The sequence below is a fragment of the Heptranchias perlo genome, chromosome 3 (assembly GCF_035084215.1).
Source record: "Heptranchias perlo isolate sHepPer1 chromosome 3, sHepPer1.hap1, whole genome shotgun sequence".
Lineage (NCBI taxonomy): Eukaryota > Metazoa > Chordata > Chondrichthyes > Hexanchiformes > Hexanchidae > Heptranchias > Heptranchias perlo.
In genome coordinates, this window is record NC_090327.1 from 36679242 (window position 1) to 36699078 (window position 19837).

Here is a 19837-nt window from a genome sequence, read left to right on the forward strand (position 1 = left end):
ATGGATCACTGAAATCTGACCGAGTATCTCTACCTTTTGCAGAAAGAGCACAATGAAGGGAATTATTCCTGCCCGCTCTGTTTCCAGATCAAACAGGGTCTGCGGTGTTCGAATGAATAGCTTTGTGTTTCCGTAGGCAACATCCTGCTGGAAGCCATGTTGGTCTATGATCACACGGGCAGCCTCCAGGTCTGTTGGCATGAGGTGGTTGGGCCAAGTGTACTCACAAGTCATCTTATACCTGAAATACATTTTTAAATGGTACATAGATTTTAAAGCATGTTCAATTAGTTAACATACCTGCAACAACATACATTTATAAATAAACAAGGTGTACCTACACCACATGGACTGCAGCAGTTCAAGGTGGCCCACCACCACCTTCTCAAGGGCATCTAGGGATGAGCAATAAATGCCAGCCTTGCCAGCGCACCCACATCCCAAGAATGAATAAAACAAAAAGCCTGCAAGTGTTGGAAATCAGAAATAAAAACAAAAAGTGCTGGTAATAATCACTAAAAGAGCAAAGGGAGAGGTTAGGAGAAATGCAGTAGGTTGTTAGGAAATGGAATTTCCAGCCAGAAACAGTGGGGAAGCAGAATCCAGGATTTAAGAGAGAAGTGGATAAATAATTGAAAAGAATAAATTTAAAAAGTTATGGAGAGTGGGCGGGGAAATGGAACTGAGTGGAGGGTTCTTTCAGAGAGATGGCCGAGGCACGATGGATCAAATGGGGAAAGGGCAGGGAGAATGAGACTAAGGGGATAGCTGTTCCAGAGAGCTAGCACAAGCAAGATGGGCTGAATGGCTGCCTTCTTTGCTGTTAAATTCTACGATTCTACACAGTGGTTTAGACAGCATCTATAAGGAGGAAAGATAGGGTTATGATGATTCCGGTATGTATCCTTTGTCAGAACTGAAATCTGAAATAAGAAAGGCATTTTATTAAGATTGTAAAAAAAGAGGAAAAGTGAGGAAGAGGGAAGAATCAACAGAGACTCCAATCATGGGGAAGGAGTTAAGGGGTTGAATGACCTGTAAACTGCTTAATAGAAGTTTGTTAGATGATATGAAAGATCGTTAGTGAGACAAGGGAAAGACAGAAAAAGGAAAAATAGTGAAGAGGGTGAAACAACAGAAAGGTGAGAAATAACCAGAGTGGAGATGAGGAAACATTTTTTTGCACAGCGAGTTGTTATGACCTGGAATGAAAGGGTGGTGGAAGCAGATTCAATAGTAACTTTCAAAAGGGAATTAAATATATATTTGAAAAGGAAAATTTGCAGGGCTATGAGGAAAGAGCAGGAGTGTGTGACTATTTGGATAGCTCTTTTAAAGAGCTGACACAGGCATGATTGGCTGAATGGTCTCCATCTGTGCTGTATGATTCTATGATACTATGAAATGGGGGATTGGGCAAGCGCAGCACAGAAAATGCTGCCACAACAGAGTGAGGTAGATTTTCCTGTTGTCCCTCTGCTTGAGCACTGGTCGGGAGGAACACACCCTGAGGGAGGGTCTTGCACCCAGTAAAGGATGCTGAGGGTTCAAAAGATGGCCGCCAGGAGGATTCCACTGCTGAACCCTGTCCTGTGGGCCCTGGAAGGTCAGAGGCACTTATCTTCTTTGTTGTTGTGGTCCCTGCTGCCTTCCCCTCTCCTTTTGGAGCATCGGATGATCCTTCTTGATAGGGGGAGGGAATCAAGGCTTCTTTAGGGGGTCAAGGCTGCTCCAAGATGATGTGACTGGTGATAAAGGCCTGCAGTCCTTCTGTGGCAGACTCAGTAACCCTATACCTGAGTTAGGCAGAATCCTGTTACTGATTGACCAGACAGCTTTGTTCACTAATGGAACATGGAGGGGTAGATTTCCTCTCAGCTCCAGATAAGTTTAGGGGAGTACAAAAGAACATAAGAACATAAGAAATAGGAGCAGGAGTAGGCCATCCGGCCCCTCGAGCCTGCTCCGCCATTCAACAAGATCATGGATGATCTTCTACCTCAATGCCATTTTCCTACACTATCCCCATATCCCTTGATGCCTTTAATATCTAGAAATCTTTCGATCTCTGTTTTGAATGTACTCACTGTGCCTCCACAGCCTCTGGGGTAGAGAATTCCAAAGATTCACCACCATCTGAGTGAAGAAATTTCTCCTTATCTCAGTTCTAAATGGCCTACCCCTTATTCTGAGACTGTGATTCCTGGTTCTAGACTCCCCAGCCAGAGGAAACATCTTCCTTGCGTCTACCCTGTCGAGCCCTGTAAAAATTTTGTATGTTTCAATGAGATCACCTCTCATTCTTCTAAACTCTAGAGAATGCAGGCCTCCTCAATCTCTCCTCATACGACAATCCCGCCATCCCAAGAATCAGTCTGGTGAACCTTTGTTGCACTCCCTCTATGGCAAGTATATCCTTTCTTAGGTTAGGAGAAAAAAATTGTACACAATACTTCAGGTGCGGTCTCACCAAGGCCCTATATAATTGCAGTAAGACATCTTTATTCCTGTACTCAAATCCTCTTGTAATAAAGGCCAACATACCATTTGCCTTCCTAATTGCTTGCTGCACCTGCATGTTAGCATTCAGTGACTCATGTACAAGGTCACCCAGGTCCCTTTGAACATCAACAGTTCCCAATCTCTCATCATTTCTGTTTTTCTTACCAATGTGGATAACTTCACATTTTTCCACATTATATTCCATCTGCCATGTTCATGCCCACTCACTTAGCTTCTATATACCCTTGAAGCCTCATTGCATCATCCTTATAACTCACATTCCCACCTAGTTTTGTGTCATCAGCAAACTTGGAAATAATGCATTTGGTCCCCTCATCCAAATCATTAATATAGATTGTGAACACCTGGGGTCCAAGCACCGATCCATGCGATACCCCACTAGTTACAGTCTGCCAACCTGATAAAGACCTGTTTATTCCTACTCTCTGTTTTTTTTCTGTTAACCAATTCTAGTATATAACCCCCAATTCCATGTGCTCTAACTTTGTTCACCGACCTCCTGTGTGGGACCTTATCAAAAGCCTTCTGAAAATCCAAATACACCAGATCCCCTGGTTCCCCCTTATCTATTCTACTAGTTACATCCTCAAAGAACTCCAATGGGTTTGTCAAACATGATTTCCCTTTCATAAATCCATGTTGACTCTGCCAAATCCTATTATTTTCTAAGTGTCCTGTTATCATATCCTTTATAATAGATTCTAGCATTTTCCCTACTACTGATGTCAGGCTAACAGGTCTGTAGTTCCATGTTTTCCCTCTCCCTCCTTTCTTAAATAGTGGGGTTACATTCGCTACCCTCCAATCTGCAGGAACCATTCCAGAATCTATAGAATTTTGGAAGATGACAACCAATGCATCCACTATCTCTATATCCACCTCTTTCAATACCCTGGGATGTAGATCATCAGTTCCTTAGGATTTATTGACTTTCAGTCCCATTAATTTCTCTAGTACTATTTTTTACTAATACGAATTTCTTTCAGTTCCTCATTCTCGCCTGACCCTTGGTTCTCTAGTATTTCTGGGAGGTTTTTTGTGTCTTCTTCCGTGAAGACAGACACAAAGTATTTGTTTAATTTCTCTGCCATTTCCTTATTCCCCATTATAAATTCTCTCTGTCTGTAAGGGACCCACATTTGCCTTCTCCAGTCTTTTCCTTTCTACATACCTATAGAAGCTTTTGCAGTCCGTTTTTATGTTTCTCGCTAGTTTACTCTCATATTCTATTTTCCCCTTCTTTATCAATTTCTTGGACCTCCTTTGCTGAATTCTAAAATGCTCCCAATCCTCAGGCTTACTGCTTTTTCTGGCAACTATATATGCCTCTCTCTTTGATTTAATACTATCTTTAATTTTTTGTTATTATTCATTCATGGGGATGTGGGTGTTGCTGGCAAGGCCAGCATTTATTGCCCATCCCTAATTGCCCTTGAGAAGGTGGTGGTGAGCCGCCTTCTTGAACCGCCGCAGTCTGTGTGGTGAAGGTTCTCCCACAGTGCTGTTAGGAAGGGAGTTCCAGGATTTTGACCCAGCGACGATGAGGGAACAGCGATATATTTCCAAGTCGAAATGGTGTATGACTTGGAGGGGAACGTGCAAGTTGTTCCCATGTGCCTGCTGCCCTTGTCCTTCTAGGTGGTAGAGGTCGCGGGTTTGGGAGGTGCTGTCGAAGAAGCCTTGGCGAGTTGCTGCAGTGCATCCTGTGGATGGTACACACTGCTGCCACGGTGCGCCGGTGGTGAAAGGAGTGAATGTTTAGGATGGTGGATGGGGTGCCAATCAAGCGGGCTGCTTTGTCCTGGATGGTGTCGAGCTTCTTGAGTGTTGGAGCTGCACTCATCCAGGCAAGTGGAGAGTATTCCATCACACTCTTGACTTGTGCCTTGGAGATGGTGGATTGGCTTTGGCGAATCAGGAGGTGAGTTACTCGCCGCAGAATGCCCAGCCTCTGACCTGCTCTTGTAGCCACAGTATTTATGCGGCTGATCCAGTTAAGTTTCTGGTCAATGGTGACCCCCAGGATGTTGATGGTGGGGGATTCTGCAATGGTAATGCCGTTAAATGTCAAGGGGACGGTTGGACCACTTTTCCTGTTGGGTTTTTGTGCCTTAAAGGAATATATATTTGTTGCAAATTATGTATTAAATCTTTAAATGCTAGCCATTGCCTGTCAACCGTCATACCTTTTAATGTAGTTCCCCAATCAACCACAGCCAACTTGTGCCTCATAGCTTCGTAGTTTCCTTTGTTTAGATTTTAGATTAAAACCCTAGTTTCAGATTGAACTACATCACTTTCAAACTTAATGAAGAATTCTATCATATTATGGTTACTCTTCCCTAAGGGCTCCTTTACAACATGATTATTATTTAACCCTTTCTCATTGCACAATACTAGATCTAAAATAAATCTAGTATCTAGTATCCGTAAAGTGTCTATGGATGTTGCCTATGTGGACATCCAGAAGGCATTTGATAAGGTTCCGCACAAGAGCTTATTAGCATAAATGAGAGCACATAGAATTGGAGGTAACCTTGTGATATGGGATGGTAATTTGTTAGGAGGTAGGAGACAGAGAGTAGGGATAAAGGGTTCATTCTCTGATTGACAGGTTGTGATGAGTGGATCTGTACTGGGCCCTCAGCTTTTCACCATATATATTAATGACTTGGATGAAGGAATAGAGAGTTGTATACCCAAGTTTTAGTTTTCATAGAATCATATAGTTTGCAGATGACACTAATTTAGGAGGCACAGCAAGATCTGTAGATGAGAGCAGGACTTTACAAAGGGGCACAGACAGACAAAGTGAGTGGACAAAACTATGGCAGATGGAGTTCAATGTGGAGAAGTGTGAGGTCCTGTACTTTGGATCTGAGAAAGACAAATCAGGTAGGGTGATTGATCCTAGCTGGATAAGCAGAAGGAAGCAGCTCAGATAAGCTCCACAGTTACAGCTATCTAACTCCACCAGTACTTTCTCACACTTAGGGAGACGGGAACATTAGGACCATTCAGCACCTCAAGCCTGCTCTGCCATTCAATTAGATCATGGTTGATCTGTACCTCAACTCCATTTTCCTGCCTTTGCTCCATACCCCTTGATACCCTTACCTAACAAAAATCTGTCTATCTCAGTTTTGAAAGCTGCAATTGACCCCCAGCATCCACAGCCTTTTGGGGGAGCGAGTTCTAGATTTCCACCTCCCTTTGTGTGAAAAAGTATTTCCTGATTCGGCTCCTGAATGGCCTGGCTCTAATTTTAAGATTATGTCTCCTTGTTATTGACTCGCCTACCTGATGAAATAGTTTCTCCTTGGGGGTCCCTAAGTCTCAGCTCTGCAACTAATTATAAGAAGGTGAAACAGAGGTAGGGTGGATATTTGCCATGCACCAGAATCTGGAAAAGATTGCAGAGTGAGTGTGGAACAAGACTGTGGAGGGATTAGGTAGACGAGGACTTTAAGGTCAACATGCTGGAGGGCAGGAAGCAGGAAGAGGTAATCGAGCACAGGGATGATAGGTATAAGGGACTTAGCATGGCTTAGGATGCATGTATATAAAGTGGAGTCTGTTTAACTGAATGGGAGTGAAATTGGATAGCTCCGGCCTACAGCATGAACTGGGTTCAGGGAACGATCTCTGCATCGAACAGGTCGGCCCAAGGTACGATCGAAATTGGGCCTTGGGTCTTGGGCCTGTGAGCTGCAGACGGGCTGCTACGTTTCCTACATTATAACAGTGACTACACTTCAAAAATACTTCAATGGTTATAAAGCACTTTGGGATGTCCTGAGGTTGGGAAAGGCGCTATATAAATGTGAATTTGTTCTTTCTTTTTTAAGGCTATCAAAAAGACATAGGCTAGCTGGGTATAATGACCTCTACCTACAGATACCTATGGAGTTTTCTTCACTGTTCCTTCAACTGGCATCACAGCCCAAAGATAGGTTTACCACTTTACTGAGGAATAGAACTAGAATGGCACCAGAAACTACATATTTAGTCTCATTCCCTTTAAACAGGAGCCCAGCATTCCACTGCTGTGCCTGTAAACACTGTGACATGCCAGAAAGCTGCAATTACCTCACTAGGAAGCGGTCGTATGGCTGTCGGTAAGCGAATCCGGCTCGCCGCACACGCACGTTTTCCAACAGTCCCAAATATTCCACCTGGTGTCTGCAGCGTTCATAGTCAAAGAGCACCGGGGATTTCTGGTCATTGGGCTTGATGCATCGCACATAGTAGGGTTCCTGAAAAGAGGCAAGAGAATGTACCAGACTATTAGAATATATGAGCACCGGAAAGATTGGTACTTACAGGTACTGCCATCTTAAAGAGGGGCACACACCTAATTCATGTACATCATAGTTCAAGCCCCTTCTCACATAGTCCCATTGTGTAGAATCTCAATAAATTAAACCTTTCCCATTTACTCCCATTGTGTAGAAACTCTAAATCAAATCTTTCTCATTCACTCCCGTTGTATAGAATCTCAATAAATCAAACCATTCCCATTGTATAAAATTTCAATTGGCCAAACCCTATCACATTCACTCCCATTGTATAGAATCCAATGGATCACAATCCCTCCAGTTCACTCCCATTGTACAGAATCCCAACGGGTCAAGAGCATTCCCATTCATCCCACTGTATAGAATCCCAATGGATCAAACTGCTTCCCATTGAGTCCATTATATAGAATCCTAGTTGATCACAACATAATACCCTTCAACCTCCAGACCCTCTAACACAGGAAGTGAACAAACAACCAAAAATGAAAGATTGCTTTTTTGCTCCACGTTGTATTATTAATGAGTCCAAAACTAGAGAAGTGTGAGTAGCCTACATGTATGTTTTCATGCATTCGTCACTTCATTGTGGTAATAGAATTTGTCTCACCTTACTTCCTGTACAATGATGCACACCAGAATTTTTCTTTTAAAACAAATTTCTATGACGAGTGAGAAAAGCCTTTGCTATCCCCTCATTTCTCTCGTATGCAAATAAAACGAGAGTATGGAACAAGAGAAGGCTATTTGGCCCATCAGCCAACTCCTTCCACATCTCATCTACCCTATCATGGACTCTACCCCACCTATTTAATCTCCTCCCACAGATATTGTACAACCTGCCCTATCATAGGCTTTACCCCACCTATTTAATCCCCTCCCACAACCCTGTACAATCTACCCTATCATGGAACCTACCTCACCCATTTAACCTCCTCTCACAGACTCTGTACACTCTACCTCACTCATTTAAACTCCTGATGAAATGCTCCCTGAATCTCAAAGGTAATCAAGCAAAACTCTGGAATATTCATAGCTTTTCTACCGTGGCCTACTGCCCTCTACAGACATTGGCCCCATTAGCAGAGGACCAGTGCTTCCTGTGTAGCAGGTCATGACCTCAGTGTAAACCTAAACCTACAAGCTCCAGTCCCATTCCCATGAAAATATTTATTCAACTCCTTTTTGAAGATATAATTGACTCGGCATCAACTTACTGTGTGTCCACTAAAATATATCTGAGTCACCCATCCTGACTGCTGTGTACTGAATTCCTCATTCTGCCCACTCATGGGAACATAGGAATTGCTAGACAAGAAAATATACAGGTCCATCTCGTTCACCTCTACCATCCTGGTAGTCACATAATGCAATAATAATGGAGCTGTTGACTAATCATAAAGAAAGAACTTGCATTTATATTGCACCTTCCACGACCTCAGGACATCCCAAAACGCTTTACAGCCAATGAAAGTCACTGTTGTAATGCAGGGAAATTTGGCAGCCAATTTGTGTACAGCAAGCTTCACATGCTTCATCTTGCTTGACCGTCACGCTCATGGACCTTCCAGCGGGTGGTCACCGGATGACAATATGATGGAACTCTCACTAGTTTTTCCCTTCCCTGGCCTCAAGCACAGACAAGGAGTCAAAGCTAGTAACTTCTGGCCAGTGGCATCTTCCCATGAAGCCATCGCAGGAACTGGTCCTGCAACTAATGGGTGCAGCACCTGATCCACAAGCAATTGATTCCAACATTAATAACTTGAAAATGAAAACTGATCCAAGAGGTGGCAGCCCTGGCATCCTTCACCTTCAGAATTACACTGAACACAACGTATTATATGACTCAGATCCATCGCTGTAAGCCTCGAAGGCTCACCTTAACCTACATATTGAGTAAATGGGACACTAGCTTTCTGCATGACATTCCCATGTAACACCACCAGTCAAGGCCATTCCAAGGTGTTCGGATTAGCCTCCTGGAATGTATCTCACCTGGCAGGAAGGGATTATTGTGCTGGATTCTACTCAGACAGGAACTGGCTAATTAATCATGATGTTCCAGAAAGGACATGAAAGAGCAGTCAGTGGAATCATTTGTCTTATTCTACCTTGATACAGCAGGCTGACTGCCAAGGAGACAGGAGCAGCAGACCAAGGCTTAACTCAATAGTTACCGGAGACATTTGGGGCTGTTTTTGTTAGAACAGAGGAGATTACAAGGTGATTTGATAGAAGTGTTTAAAATTAAAAGGGTAGATAAAAACAGACTGTTTCCAGTGATTAAGTGGTCTAGAAAGAAGGGATTATAGATACAAGATTAAATGAAAGAGATTTAGGGCTGAGAGCAGGACGTGTGAATGAGTTGTTTGTAAATAAGTTGTGTGTCAGTGAGATGCTTGTATGGTTGTGTGTGGATGGTGATGACTGCTGGTGACATGTCCGCCCCCCCCACCCCGTTTCCCACCACCCCCCCTCCCCTCCTCCCGAGCACACATGATGAACTGCCCCTCCTGGGGGTCAGAGGCAGGCCAACGGCCCAGGTTGAACTGTGCCCCAACCTGGAACTGCAGCATAGGGGAAGGGAGGGAAGATAATTGGAGGAGGAGAAAAATTAAGGAATTGATGTCTGAAAGTTGGAGAGGATTTGCACTGCACTGTAATTTTAATGTGTGAACAGTGCAGTTGGCTGTGTGACTCAGACAGACTCCATTTACCTTGCTTTCCAAGTTAACAACAAGAGCAATCATGGAACTCCTGAAGAGGGTTGCAGCAGTCAGAGGTCGTTTTGTGACCTCTGTGATACTCAGCATCCCTTCCGGCCACATGTCTTTCAACACGGGGTTAACGCTGGGAACAGAAAAAAACACATTTCAGTCAGTTATGTTTCAGATTTTTCGCTCATCAAGGCTGGATATGTCAGTATGAGGATTGTGGGGTTGCCCCCTTTCTCATCCAGTGTTGGGATCAGGAATTCCCAGGTCAGGTGCAGCACGGGTTAGATACATAGTAAAACACCCCATCAAACATTCCCAGGCCAGGGACAGCAGGTGTGAGATATAGAGTAAAGCTCTCTCGACATTTCCCCATCAAACACTTCCAGGGCAGGTACTGTACGGGTTAGATACAGTGTAAAGCTCCCTCTACACTGTCCCATCAAACTCAACCAGGAGAGGTACAGCAGAGGCAGGTACAGAGTCCAGCTCCCTGTACTCTTCCCACCCCAGTATAGAACCATAGAATCACAGAAATGTACGGCACAGAAGGAAGCTATTCGGCCCATCATGTCTGTGCCAGCCGAAAAAGAGCTATCCAGCTTAATCCCACTTTCCAGCTCTTGTTCCATAGCTTTTTAGGATATGGCACTTCAGGTGCACATCCAAGTACTTTTTAAATGAGTTGAGGGTTTCTGCCTCTACCACCCTTTCAGGCAGTGAGTTCCAGATCCCATCCACCCTCTGGGTGAAAATATTTCTCCTCAACTCCCCTCTAATCCTTCAACCAATTACTTTAAATCTATGCCCCCTGGTTATTGACCTCTCTGCCAAGGGAAATAGGTCCTTCCTATCCACTCTATCGAGGCTCCTCATAATTTTATACACCTCAATTAAATCTCCCCTCAGCCTCCACTGTTCCAAAGAAAACAACCCCAGCCTATCCAATCTCTCCCCATAGCTAAAATTTTCCAGTCCTTGCAACATCCTCGTAAATCTCCTCTGTACCCTCTGTAGTGCAATCACATCTTTCCTGTAATGTGGCGACCAGAACTGTACGCAGTACTCAAGCTGTGGCCTAACTAGTGTTTTATACACTTCTAGCATAACCTCCCTACTCTTATATTCTATGCCTCGGCTAATAAAGGAAAATATCCCGTATGCCTTTTTAACTACCATATCTACCTGTCCTGCCACCTTCAAGGATCTGTGGACATGCACTCCAAGGTCCCTCTGTTCCTCTATACTTCTCAGTACCCTGCCATTTATTGTGTATTCCCTTGCACTCCCCAAATGCATTACCTCACACTTCTCCGGATTGAATTCCGTTTGCCACTTTTCTGCCCACCTGACCAGTCCATTGATATCTTCCTGCAGTCTACAGCTTTCCTCCTCACTATCAACCACATGGCCAACTTTTGTATCATCTGTAAACTTCTTAATCATGCCCCTTACATTTAAGTTTAAATCATTGATATATATCACAAAAAGCAAGGGACCCAGTAAATCAAAAATCTGCGGAACCCCACTGGAAACAGCCTTCCAGTCACAAAAACACCCGTCATCCATTACCCTTTGCTTCCTGCCACTGAGCCAATTTTAGATCCAACTTGCCCCTTTCCCTTGGATCCCATGGGCTTTTATTTCTCTGACTAGTCTGCCACGTGGAAGCATGTCAAAAGCCTTGCTAAAATCCATGTAGACTACATCAAACACGTTACCCTCATCGACCCTCCTTGTTACCTCCTCAAAAATTCAATCAAGTTAGTCAGACACGACCTTTTCTTAACAAATCCATGCTGACTGTCCTTGATTAATCCATTCCTTTCTAAATGACAATTTATACTGTCCCTCAGAATATCACTTAAGATGTAGGTAAGATCCCCCTACCTATGTCAGAGAAATATATCCATTCCTTACTCTGCAAATAGGAACATAGGAACAGGAGTAGGCCATTCAGCTTGGCTAGCAAAAATCTATCAATCTCAGATTTAAAATTATTAATTGAGCTAGCATCTGTCCCACACTTCTACCACCCTTTGCATGAAGAAGTGTTTCCTAACTTCTCTCCTGAATGGCCTGGTTCTGATTTTAAGATTATGTCCCCTTGTTCTAGACTCCCCTACCAGTGGAAAATGTTTCCCTTTATTTATTCTATCAATTCCTTTCAAAATCCTAAAAACTGCAATCAGATCACCCCTTAACCTTCTATATTCCAGGGAATACAAGCCTAGTTTATGTAATCTCTCCTCATAATCTAACCCTTGGAGCCCTGGTAACATTCTGGTGAATCTGCGCTGCACTCCTTCTAAGGAGCCAATATATCCTTTCTAAGTGCAGTGCTCAGAACTGTACACAGTACTCCAGATGTGGTCTAATCAGGGCTTTGTATAGCTGTAGCAAAACTTCCTCCCCTTTTATATTCTAGCCCCCTAGTTATAAAGGTTGACATTCCATTAGCCTTTTTGATTATTTTTTGTAGCTGACTACTACAATTTACTTAGTATAATAAAAACAGAAAATGCTGGAAATACTCAGCAAGTCAGGCAGCAACTGCGGAGATAGAAATAGAGTTAACATTTCAGGTCGAAGACCTTTCGTCAGAACTCAAAGAAGTTGAAGATTAAACAGTTTTTAAGCAAGTACAGAGCCAGGGAAAGGTGGTGGGGGAGGAAGAGGAGGGAAGGAAAGAACAAAAGGGAAGTTCTCTGATAGGGTGGAGGGCAGGAGTGATTAAATGACAAAAGGGATGATGGTGCAAGGCAAGGAGGTTGGTAATGGGACAAGTAAAGAAACAAAAGATGGGTCTAGAAGAGCTGTAAATGGCAACAGCAGAACCATTACCAGCACCTGCTGTCCGAAAAAATGGGAGCAGAGGTTATGACCGGAAATTATTGAAATCAATGTTGAGTCGAGAAGGTTGTAAAGCGCCTAATCGAAAGATGAGGTGGTGTTCCTCGAGCTTCCGTTGAGCTTCATTGGAACAGCGTAGGAAGCCAAGGACAGAGAGGTCAGAGTGGGTGTGGGATGGGGAATTAAAATGGCAAGCGACCGGCAGGTCGGGGTCACGCTTGCGGGCAGAGCGGAGGTGTTCAGCAAAGAGATCACCCAATCTGCGTTTGGTCTCGCCAATGTAGAGAAGGCCGTATTGTATGCAGCGAATACAGTATATTAAATTGAAAGAAGTACAAGTAAATCGCTGTTTCACTTGGAAGGAGTGTTTAGGCCCCTGGAAGGTGGGAAGAGAGGAGATGGAAGGGCAGGTGTTGCATCTCCTGCGCTCACACGGGAAGCTGCCATGGGAAGGAGACCGGGTATTGGATGTGATGGAAGAGTGGACCAGGGTGTCGCGGAGGGAGTGGTCCCTTCGGAATGCTAAAAGGGGAGGGGAGGGGAAGATGTGTTTGGTGGTGGGATCGTGCTGGAGGTGGTGGAAATGCAGACGGATGATACGGTGAATGTGGAGGCTGGTGGGGTGGAAGGTGAGGACAAGGGGGTCCCTATCGTGGTTCTGGGAGGGAAGGGATGGGATGAGGGCAGAAACGTGGGAAATGGGACGAACACAGTCGAGGGACCTGTCAACTATAGTGGGGGAGAATCCTCGATTGCAGAAAAAGGAAGACATATCGGAAGCATTGGCGTTGAAGGTGGCATCATCATAACAGATGCTATGGAAGTGGAGAAACTGGGAGAAGGGAAGGGATTCCTTACAGGAAGTGGTGTGGGAGGAAGTGTAATCAAGGTAGCGTGGGAATCGGTGGATTTGTAGTAGATATTGATTGACAGCCTATCCCCAGAAATGGAGATAGAGAAGTCGAGGAAGGGACGGGAAGAGTCGGAGATGAACCATGTGAAGGCGAGGGAAGGGTGGAAATTGGAAGCAAAGTTGATCATCAGTGTACCGGAGAAAGAGGTGAGGGAGGGGACCTGAGTAGGACTGGAACAAAGAATGTTCCACGTATCCCACAAAAAGACAGGCATAGCTGGGACCCATATGGGTTCCCATAGCGACACTTTTTATTTGGAGGAAGTGAGTGGAGTTAAAGGAGAAGTTGTTCAAAGTAAGAACAAGTTCTGCCAGGCGGTAGAGGGTGGTGGTGGATGGGGATTGGTTGGGCCTCCGTTCAAGGAAGAAGCGGAGGGCCCGCAGGCCATCCTGTTGGAGATGGAGGTGTACAGGAACTGGACGTCCATGGTGAAAAGGAGACAGTTAGGGCAGGGGAACTGGAAACTGTTATAGTGGCGGAGGACGTCGGAAGAGTCGCGGATGTAGTTTGGAAGAGACTGGACAAGGGGAGATAGGAAGAAATAAGTTCCGTGGGGCAAGAACAGGCTGAAATGGAGTTTAATTTAGATAAATGTGAGGTGATGCATTTTGGGAGATCGAATCGGGCCAGGACCTACTCCGTTAATGTAGGGCGTTGGGGAGAGTTATAGAACAAAGAGATCTCGGAGTACAGGTTCATAGCTCCTTGAAAGTGGAGTCACAGGTGGATAGGGTGGTGAAGAAGGCATTCAGCTTGCTTGGTTTCATTGGTCAGAACATTGAATACAGGAGTTGGGATGTCTTGTGAAGTTGTACAAGACATTAGTTAGGCCACACTTGGAGTACTGTGTACAGTTCTGGTCACCCTATTATAGAAAGGATATTATTAAACTAGAAAGAGTGCAGAAAAGATTTACTAGGATGCTGCCGGGACTTGATGGTTTGACTTATAGGGAGAGGTTAGACAGACTGGGACTTTTTTCCCTGGAGAGTAGGAGGTTGAGGGGTGATCTTATACAAGTCTAGAAAATAATGAGGGGCATAGATAAGGTAGATAGTCAAAATCTTTTCCCAAAGGTAGGGGAGTCTATAACAAGGGGGCATAGATTTAAGGTGAGAGGGGAGAGATACAAAAGGGTCCAGAGGGGCAATTTTTTCACTCAAAGGGTGGTGAGTGTCTGGAACGAGCTGCCATAGGGAGTAATAGAGGCGGGTACAATTTTGTCTTTTAAAAAGCATTTGGACAGTTACATGGGTAAGATGGGTATAGAGGGATATGGGCCAAGTGCAGGCAATTGGGACTAGCTTAGTGGTATAAACTGGGCGACATGGACATGTTGGGCCAAAGGGCCTGTTTCCATGTTGTAAACTTCTATGATTCTATGATTCTATGAAATGACAGGTGTACTGGGGCAGTCCTGTTTGCGGATCTTGGGATGGAGGTAGAAGTAGGCTGTGCAGGGTTGGAGGCTATGAGGTTGGAGGCCGTGGGGTAAGATCTCCAGAGGAACTGTTTAATCTTCTTCCAGTTCTCATGAAAGGTCATCGATCTGAAACATTAGGAATGATTCTAAACCACAAGAACGGGTGGGTCGGGGACGGGTGGGAGTTGAAAATAGTTGTTTTTTTGGGTCGTAACCACAAAATTTTCGGACTTTGCATTCCCAGTGGGAAGCCTGTACTTTCAAGCGCCAACATTAAACGTGGAAATAAAGCCGGGTTGAGGTCGCGACCTAAGAAACAACTATATTTCTCTAAGTGCTCAGTCATACTGTACTTAATTATAGATTCCATAACTTCCCCACAACAGATGTTAGACTAACAGGTTTATAATTTCCTGGTTTCTCACTCTCACCTTTCTGAAATAATGGAGTTACATTTGCAATTTTTCAATCTAAAGGGACAATTCCTGAATCGAGAGAGCTTTGGAAGATTATGGCTAAAGTATCTGCAATTTCCTCACCTACTTCCTTTAAAACCCTGGGATGGAAACCATCAGGTCCTGGGGATTTGTCAGTCTTTAGTGCCATTATTTTTATCTAATACTGTTTTCTTACTTATGTTAACTTTAGTGAGTTCCAGTCCTTGCTTCATCAATAGTTTCCCTGGAATGTCAGGTGTATTATCCTCTTCCTCTACTGTGAAGATTGACACAAAGTAATTGTTCAACAAGTCTTTTTTTTTGTTCATGGGATGTGGACGTCGCTGGCGAGGCCAGCATTTATTGCCCATCCCTAATTGCCCTTGAGAAGGTGGTGGTGAGCCGCCTTCTTGAACCGCTGCAGTCCGTGTGGTGAAGGTTCTCCCACTGTGCTGTTAGGAAGGAAGTTCCAGGATTTTGACCCAGCGACGATGAAGGAACGGCGGTATATTTCCAAGTCAGGATGGTGTGTGACTTGGAGGGGAACGTGCAGGTGGTGTTGTTCCCATGTGCCTGCTGCCCTTGTCCTTCTAGGTGGCAGAGGTCGCAGGTTTGGGAGGTGCTGTTGGCGAGTTGCTGCAGTGCATCCTGTGGATGGTGCACACTGCAGCCACAGTGCGCCGGTGGTGAAGGGAGTGAATGTTTAGGGTGGTTGATGGGGTGCCAATCAAGCGGGCTGCTTTGTCCTGGATGCTGTCGAGCTTCTTGAGTGTTGTTGGAGCTGCACTCATCCAGGCAAGTGGAGAGTATTCCATCACACTCCTGACTTGAGCCTTGTAGATAGTGGAAAGGCTTTGGGGAGTCAGGAGGTGAGTCACTCGCTGCAGAATACCCAGCCTCTGATCTGCTCTTGTAGCTGCAGTATTTATATGGCTGGTCCAGTTAGGTTTCTGATCAATGGTGACCCCCAGGATGTTGATGCTGGGGGATTCAGCGATGGTAATGCCGTTGAATGTCAAGGGGAGGTGGTTAGACTCTCTCTTGTTGGAGATGGTCATTGCCTGGCACTTGTCTGGCGCGAATGTTACTTGCCACTTATCAGCCCAGGTCTGGATGTTGTCCAGGTCTTGCTGCATGTGGGCTCGGACTGCTTCATTATCTGAGGGGTTGCGATTGGAACTGAACACTGTGCAATCATCAGCGAACTTCTAACCTTATGATGGAGGGAAGGTCATTGTTGAAGCAGCTGAAGATGGTTGGGCCTAGGACACTGCCCTGAGGAACTTGGAGGGGAACATGCAGGTGGTGTTGTTCCCATGTGCCTGCTGCCCTTGTCCTTCTAGGTGGTAGAGGTCGCAGGTTTGGGAGGTGCTGTTGGCGAGCAATGTCCTGGGGCTGAGATGATTGACCTCCAACAACCACTACCATCTTCTTTTGTGCTAGGTATGACTCCAGCCACTGGAGAGTTTTCCCCCTGATTCCCATTGAATTTCAATTTTACTAGGGCTCCTTGGTGCCACACTCGGTCAAATGCTGCCTTGATGTCAAGGGCAGTCACTCTCACCTCACCTCTGGAATTCAGCTCTTTTGTCCATGTTTGGACCAAGGCTGTAATGAGGTCTGGAGCCAAGTGGTCCTGGCAGAACCCAAACTGAGCATCGGTGAGCAGGTTATTGGTGAGTAAGTGCCGCTTGATAGCACTAACGACGATACCGTCCATCACTTTGCTGATGATTGAGAGTAGACTGATAGGGCGGTAATTAGCCGGATTGAATTTGTCCTGCTTTTTGTGGACAGGACATACCTGGGCAATTTTCCACATTGTCGGGTAGATGCCAGTGTTGTAGCCAGACTGGAACAGCTTGGCTAGAGGCGCGGCTAGTTCTGGAGCACAAGACTTCAGCACTACAGCTGGGATGTTGTCGGGGCCCATAGCCTTTGCTGTATCCAGTGCACTCAGCCGTTTGTTGATATCACGTGGAGTGAATCGAATTGGCTGAAGACTGGCTTCTGTGATGGTGGGGATATCGGGAGGAGGCCGAGATGGATCATCCACTCGGCACTTCTGGCTGAAGATGGTTGCAAACGCTTCAGCCTTGTCTTTTGCACTCAGGTGCTGGACTCTACCATCATTGAGGATGGGGATGTTTACAGAGCCACCTCCTCCCGTTAGTTGTTTAATTGTCCACCACCATTCAAGACTGGATGTGGCAGGACTGCAGAGCTTTGATCTGATCCATTGGTTGTGGAATTGCTTAGCTCTGTCTATAGCATGTTGCTTCCGCTGTTTAGCATGCATGTAATCCTGAGTTGTGGCTTCACCAGGTTGGCACCTCATTTTTAAGTACACCTGGTGCTGCTCCTGGTATGCTCTTCTACACTCCTCATTGAACCAGGGTTGATCCCCTGGCTTGTTGGTAATGGTAGAGTGAGGAATATGCCGGGCCATGAGGTTACAGATTGTGCTGGAATACAATTCTGCTGCTGCTGATGGTCCACAGCACCTCATGGATGCCCAGTTTTGAGCTGCTAGATCTGTTCTGAATCTATCCCATTTAGCACAGTGGTAGTGCCACACAACACGTTGGATGGTATCCTCAGTGCGAAGACAGGACTTCGTCTCCACAAGTATTGTGCGGTGGTCACTCCTACCAATACTGTCATGGACGGATGCATCTGCGACAGGTAGATTGGCGAGGACAAGGTCAAGTAAGTTTTTCCCTCGTGTTGGTTCGCTCACCACCTGCCGCAGACCCAGTCTGGCAGCTATGTCCTTCAGGACTCGGCCAGCTCGGTCAGTAGTTGTGCTACCGAGCCACTCTTGGTGATGGACATTGAATGCCCCATCCAGAGTACATTCTGTGCCCTTGCTACCCTCAGTGCTTCCTCCAAGTGGTGTTCAACATGGAGGAGGACTGATTCATCAGCTGAGGGAGGGTGGTAGGTGGTAATCAGCAGGAGGTTTCCTTGCCCATGTTTGACCTGATGTCATGAGATTTCATGGGGTCCAGAGTTATTGTTGAGGACTCCCAGGGCCACTCCCTCCTGACTGTATATCACTGTACCGCCGCATCTGGTTGGTCTGTCTTGCCGGTGGGACAGGACATACCCAGGGATGGTGATGGAAGAGTCTGGGACGTTGGCTGAAAGGTATGATTCTGTGAGTATGGCTATGTCAGGCTGTTGCTTGGCTAGTTTGTGGGACAGCTCTCCCAATTTTGGCACAAGTCCCCAGATGTTAGTGAGGAGGACTTTGCAGGGTCGACTGGGCCTGGTTTGCCTTTGTCGTGTCCGGTGCCTAGTGGTCCGATGCCGGGTGGTCCGTCTGGTTTTATTCTTATGACTTTTTTTAGCGAGATTGTACAACTGAGTGGCTTGCTCGGCCATTTCCGAGGGCAATTAAGAGTCAACCACATTGCTGTGGGTCTGGAGTCACATATAGGCCGGACTGGGTAAGGACGGCAGGTTTCCTTCCCTAAAGGACATTCGTGAACCAGATGGGTTTTTATGACAATCCGGTAGTTTCATGGCCACCATTACTGATACTAGTTTTTTAATTCCAGAAGTCTACCATTTCCTTATTTTGATTTGCAATATTACCTGTATCTGTTTTTAAAGGGCCCACATTACCCTTGACTACCCATTTTCTTCTAACATAATCACAGAAACTTTTTGTGTTAATCTTGATATCCCTCGCAAGTTTCTTTTCGTATTTCTTTTTGCAGCTCTATCTTTTTTGTTTTCCTTTGCTGTTCTTTATATCTCTCCCAGTCCCCTGGATTTACACTATTCTTTGTTAGTTTGTATGCTTTTTCCTTTAGTTTTATGTTATTTCCACCTCTTTTGTCGACCATGGCTGTTTATTTGGTAAGTTGAGCTCTTGCCCCTTAGGGGTATATACTGGCCCTTTTTAAGTTAAATTCTTTTTTGAACACCTCCCACTGTTTATCTGTAGTCTTACCCAATAACAGTTTTGACCTGTTTGCTGTTGTCAGTCTCTGTCTCATTCTGTTAAAGTTAGCCTTACCAAAATCTAGAATCTTCGTACCTGTGTTACGTTTCTCCTTTTCAAACCTAACATTGAATTCGATCATATTATGATCACTGTTAGATAAATGTTTCTCACTGTTAGATTATTAACTAAGTCTGGCTCATTACTCATTACTAAATCTAATATGGCCTCCCCTCTTGTTGGTTCTAGAACATATTGCTCCAAAAAGCTATCTTGAATGCACTCAAGAAATTCACTACTTTTCTTAATTGAGCTATTCTACTCTTCCCAATCTATATAGAATTAAAGTCTCCCATTAAAACAACACTGCTTTTGCTACAAGCCTCTCTAATCACTGAATTAATACATTGTGCCACTTCATTGCTGCTATCAGGAGGCCTGTCGACAACTCCCATTACAGTTTTAAGTCCTCTCTTATTCCTCAATTCTAACCATAGAGTCTCTGCTCATTGCTTTCCCTCTCCTACTAATGTCTCTTACCAAATCTTCTCTTACTAATGTTGCAATAATAACTTTAATCAATAAGCCCACCCCTCCTCCTCTTCCAGTTTCTCCATCCTTTCTAAAGACTTTATAACCTGGAATATTTAACTCCCCATGACCAGCTTGCAGCCATGTGTCAGTAATGGCTATCATATAATATCCTCTAAGCTGCATTTAAAG

General features: G+C 44.9%; 1 protein-coding gene across 1 annotated transcript in view; it reads right to left on the reverse strand.

Annotated features, from left to right (window-relative positions):
• LOC137312059 (unconventional myosin-Id-like) overlaps positions 1-19837 on the reverse strand; it is a 154980-nt gene that overhangs the window by 54251 nt on the left and 80892 nt on the right. Inside the window, exons 14-16 of the mRNA XM_067978832.1 lie at positions 9539-9671; positions 6613-6779; positions 34-241 (exon numbers count right to left, since the gene is read on the reverse strand). Of these exons, the coding sequence (XP_067834933.1) occupies positions 34-241; positions 6613-6779; positions 9539-9671 (508 nt within the window). The remainder of the gene's footprint in view (positions 1-33; positions 242-6612; positions 6780-9538; positions 9672-19837) is intronic.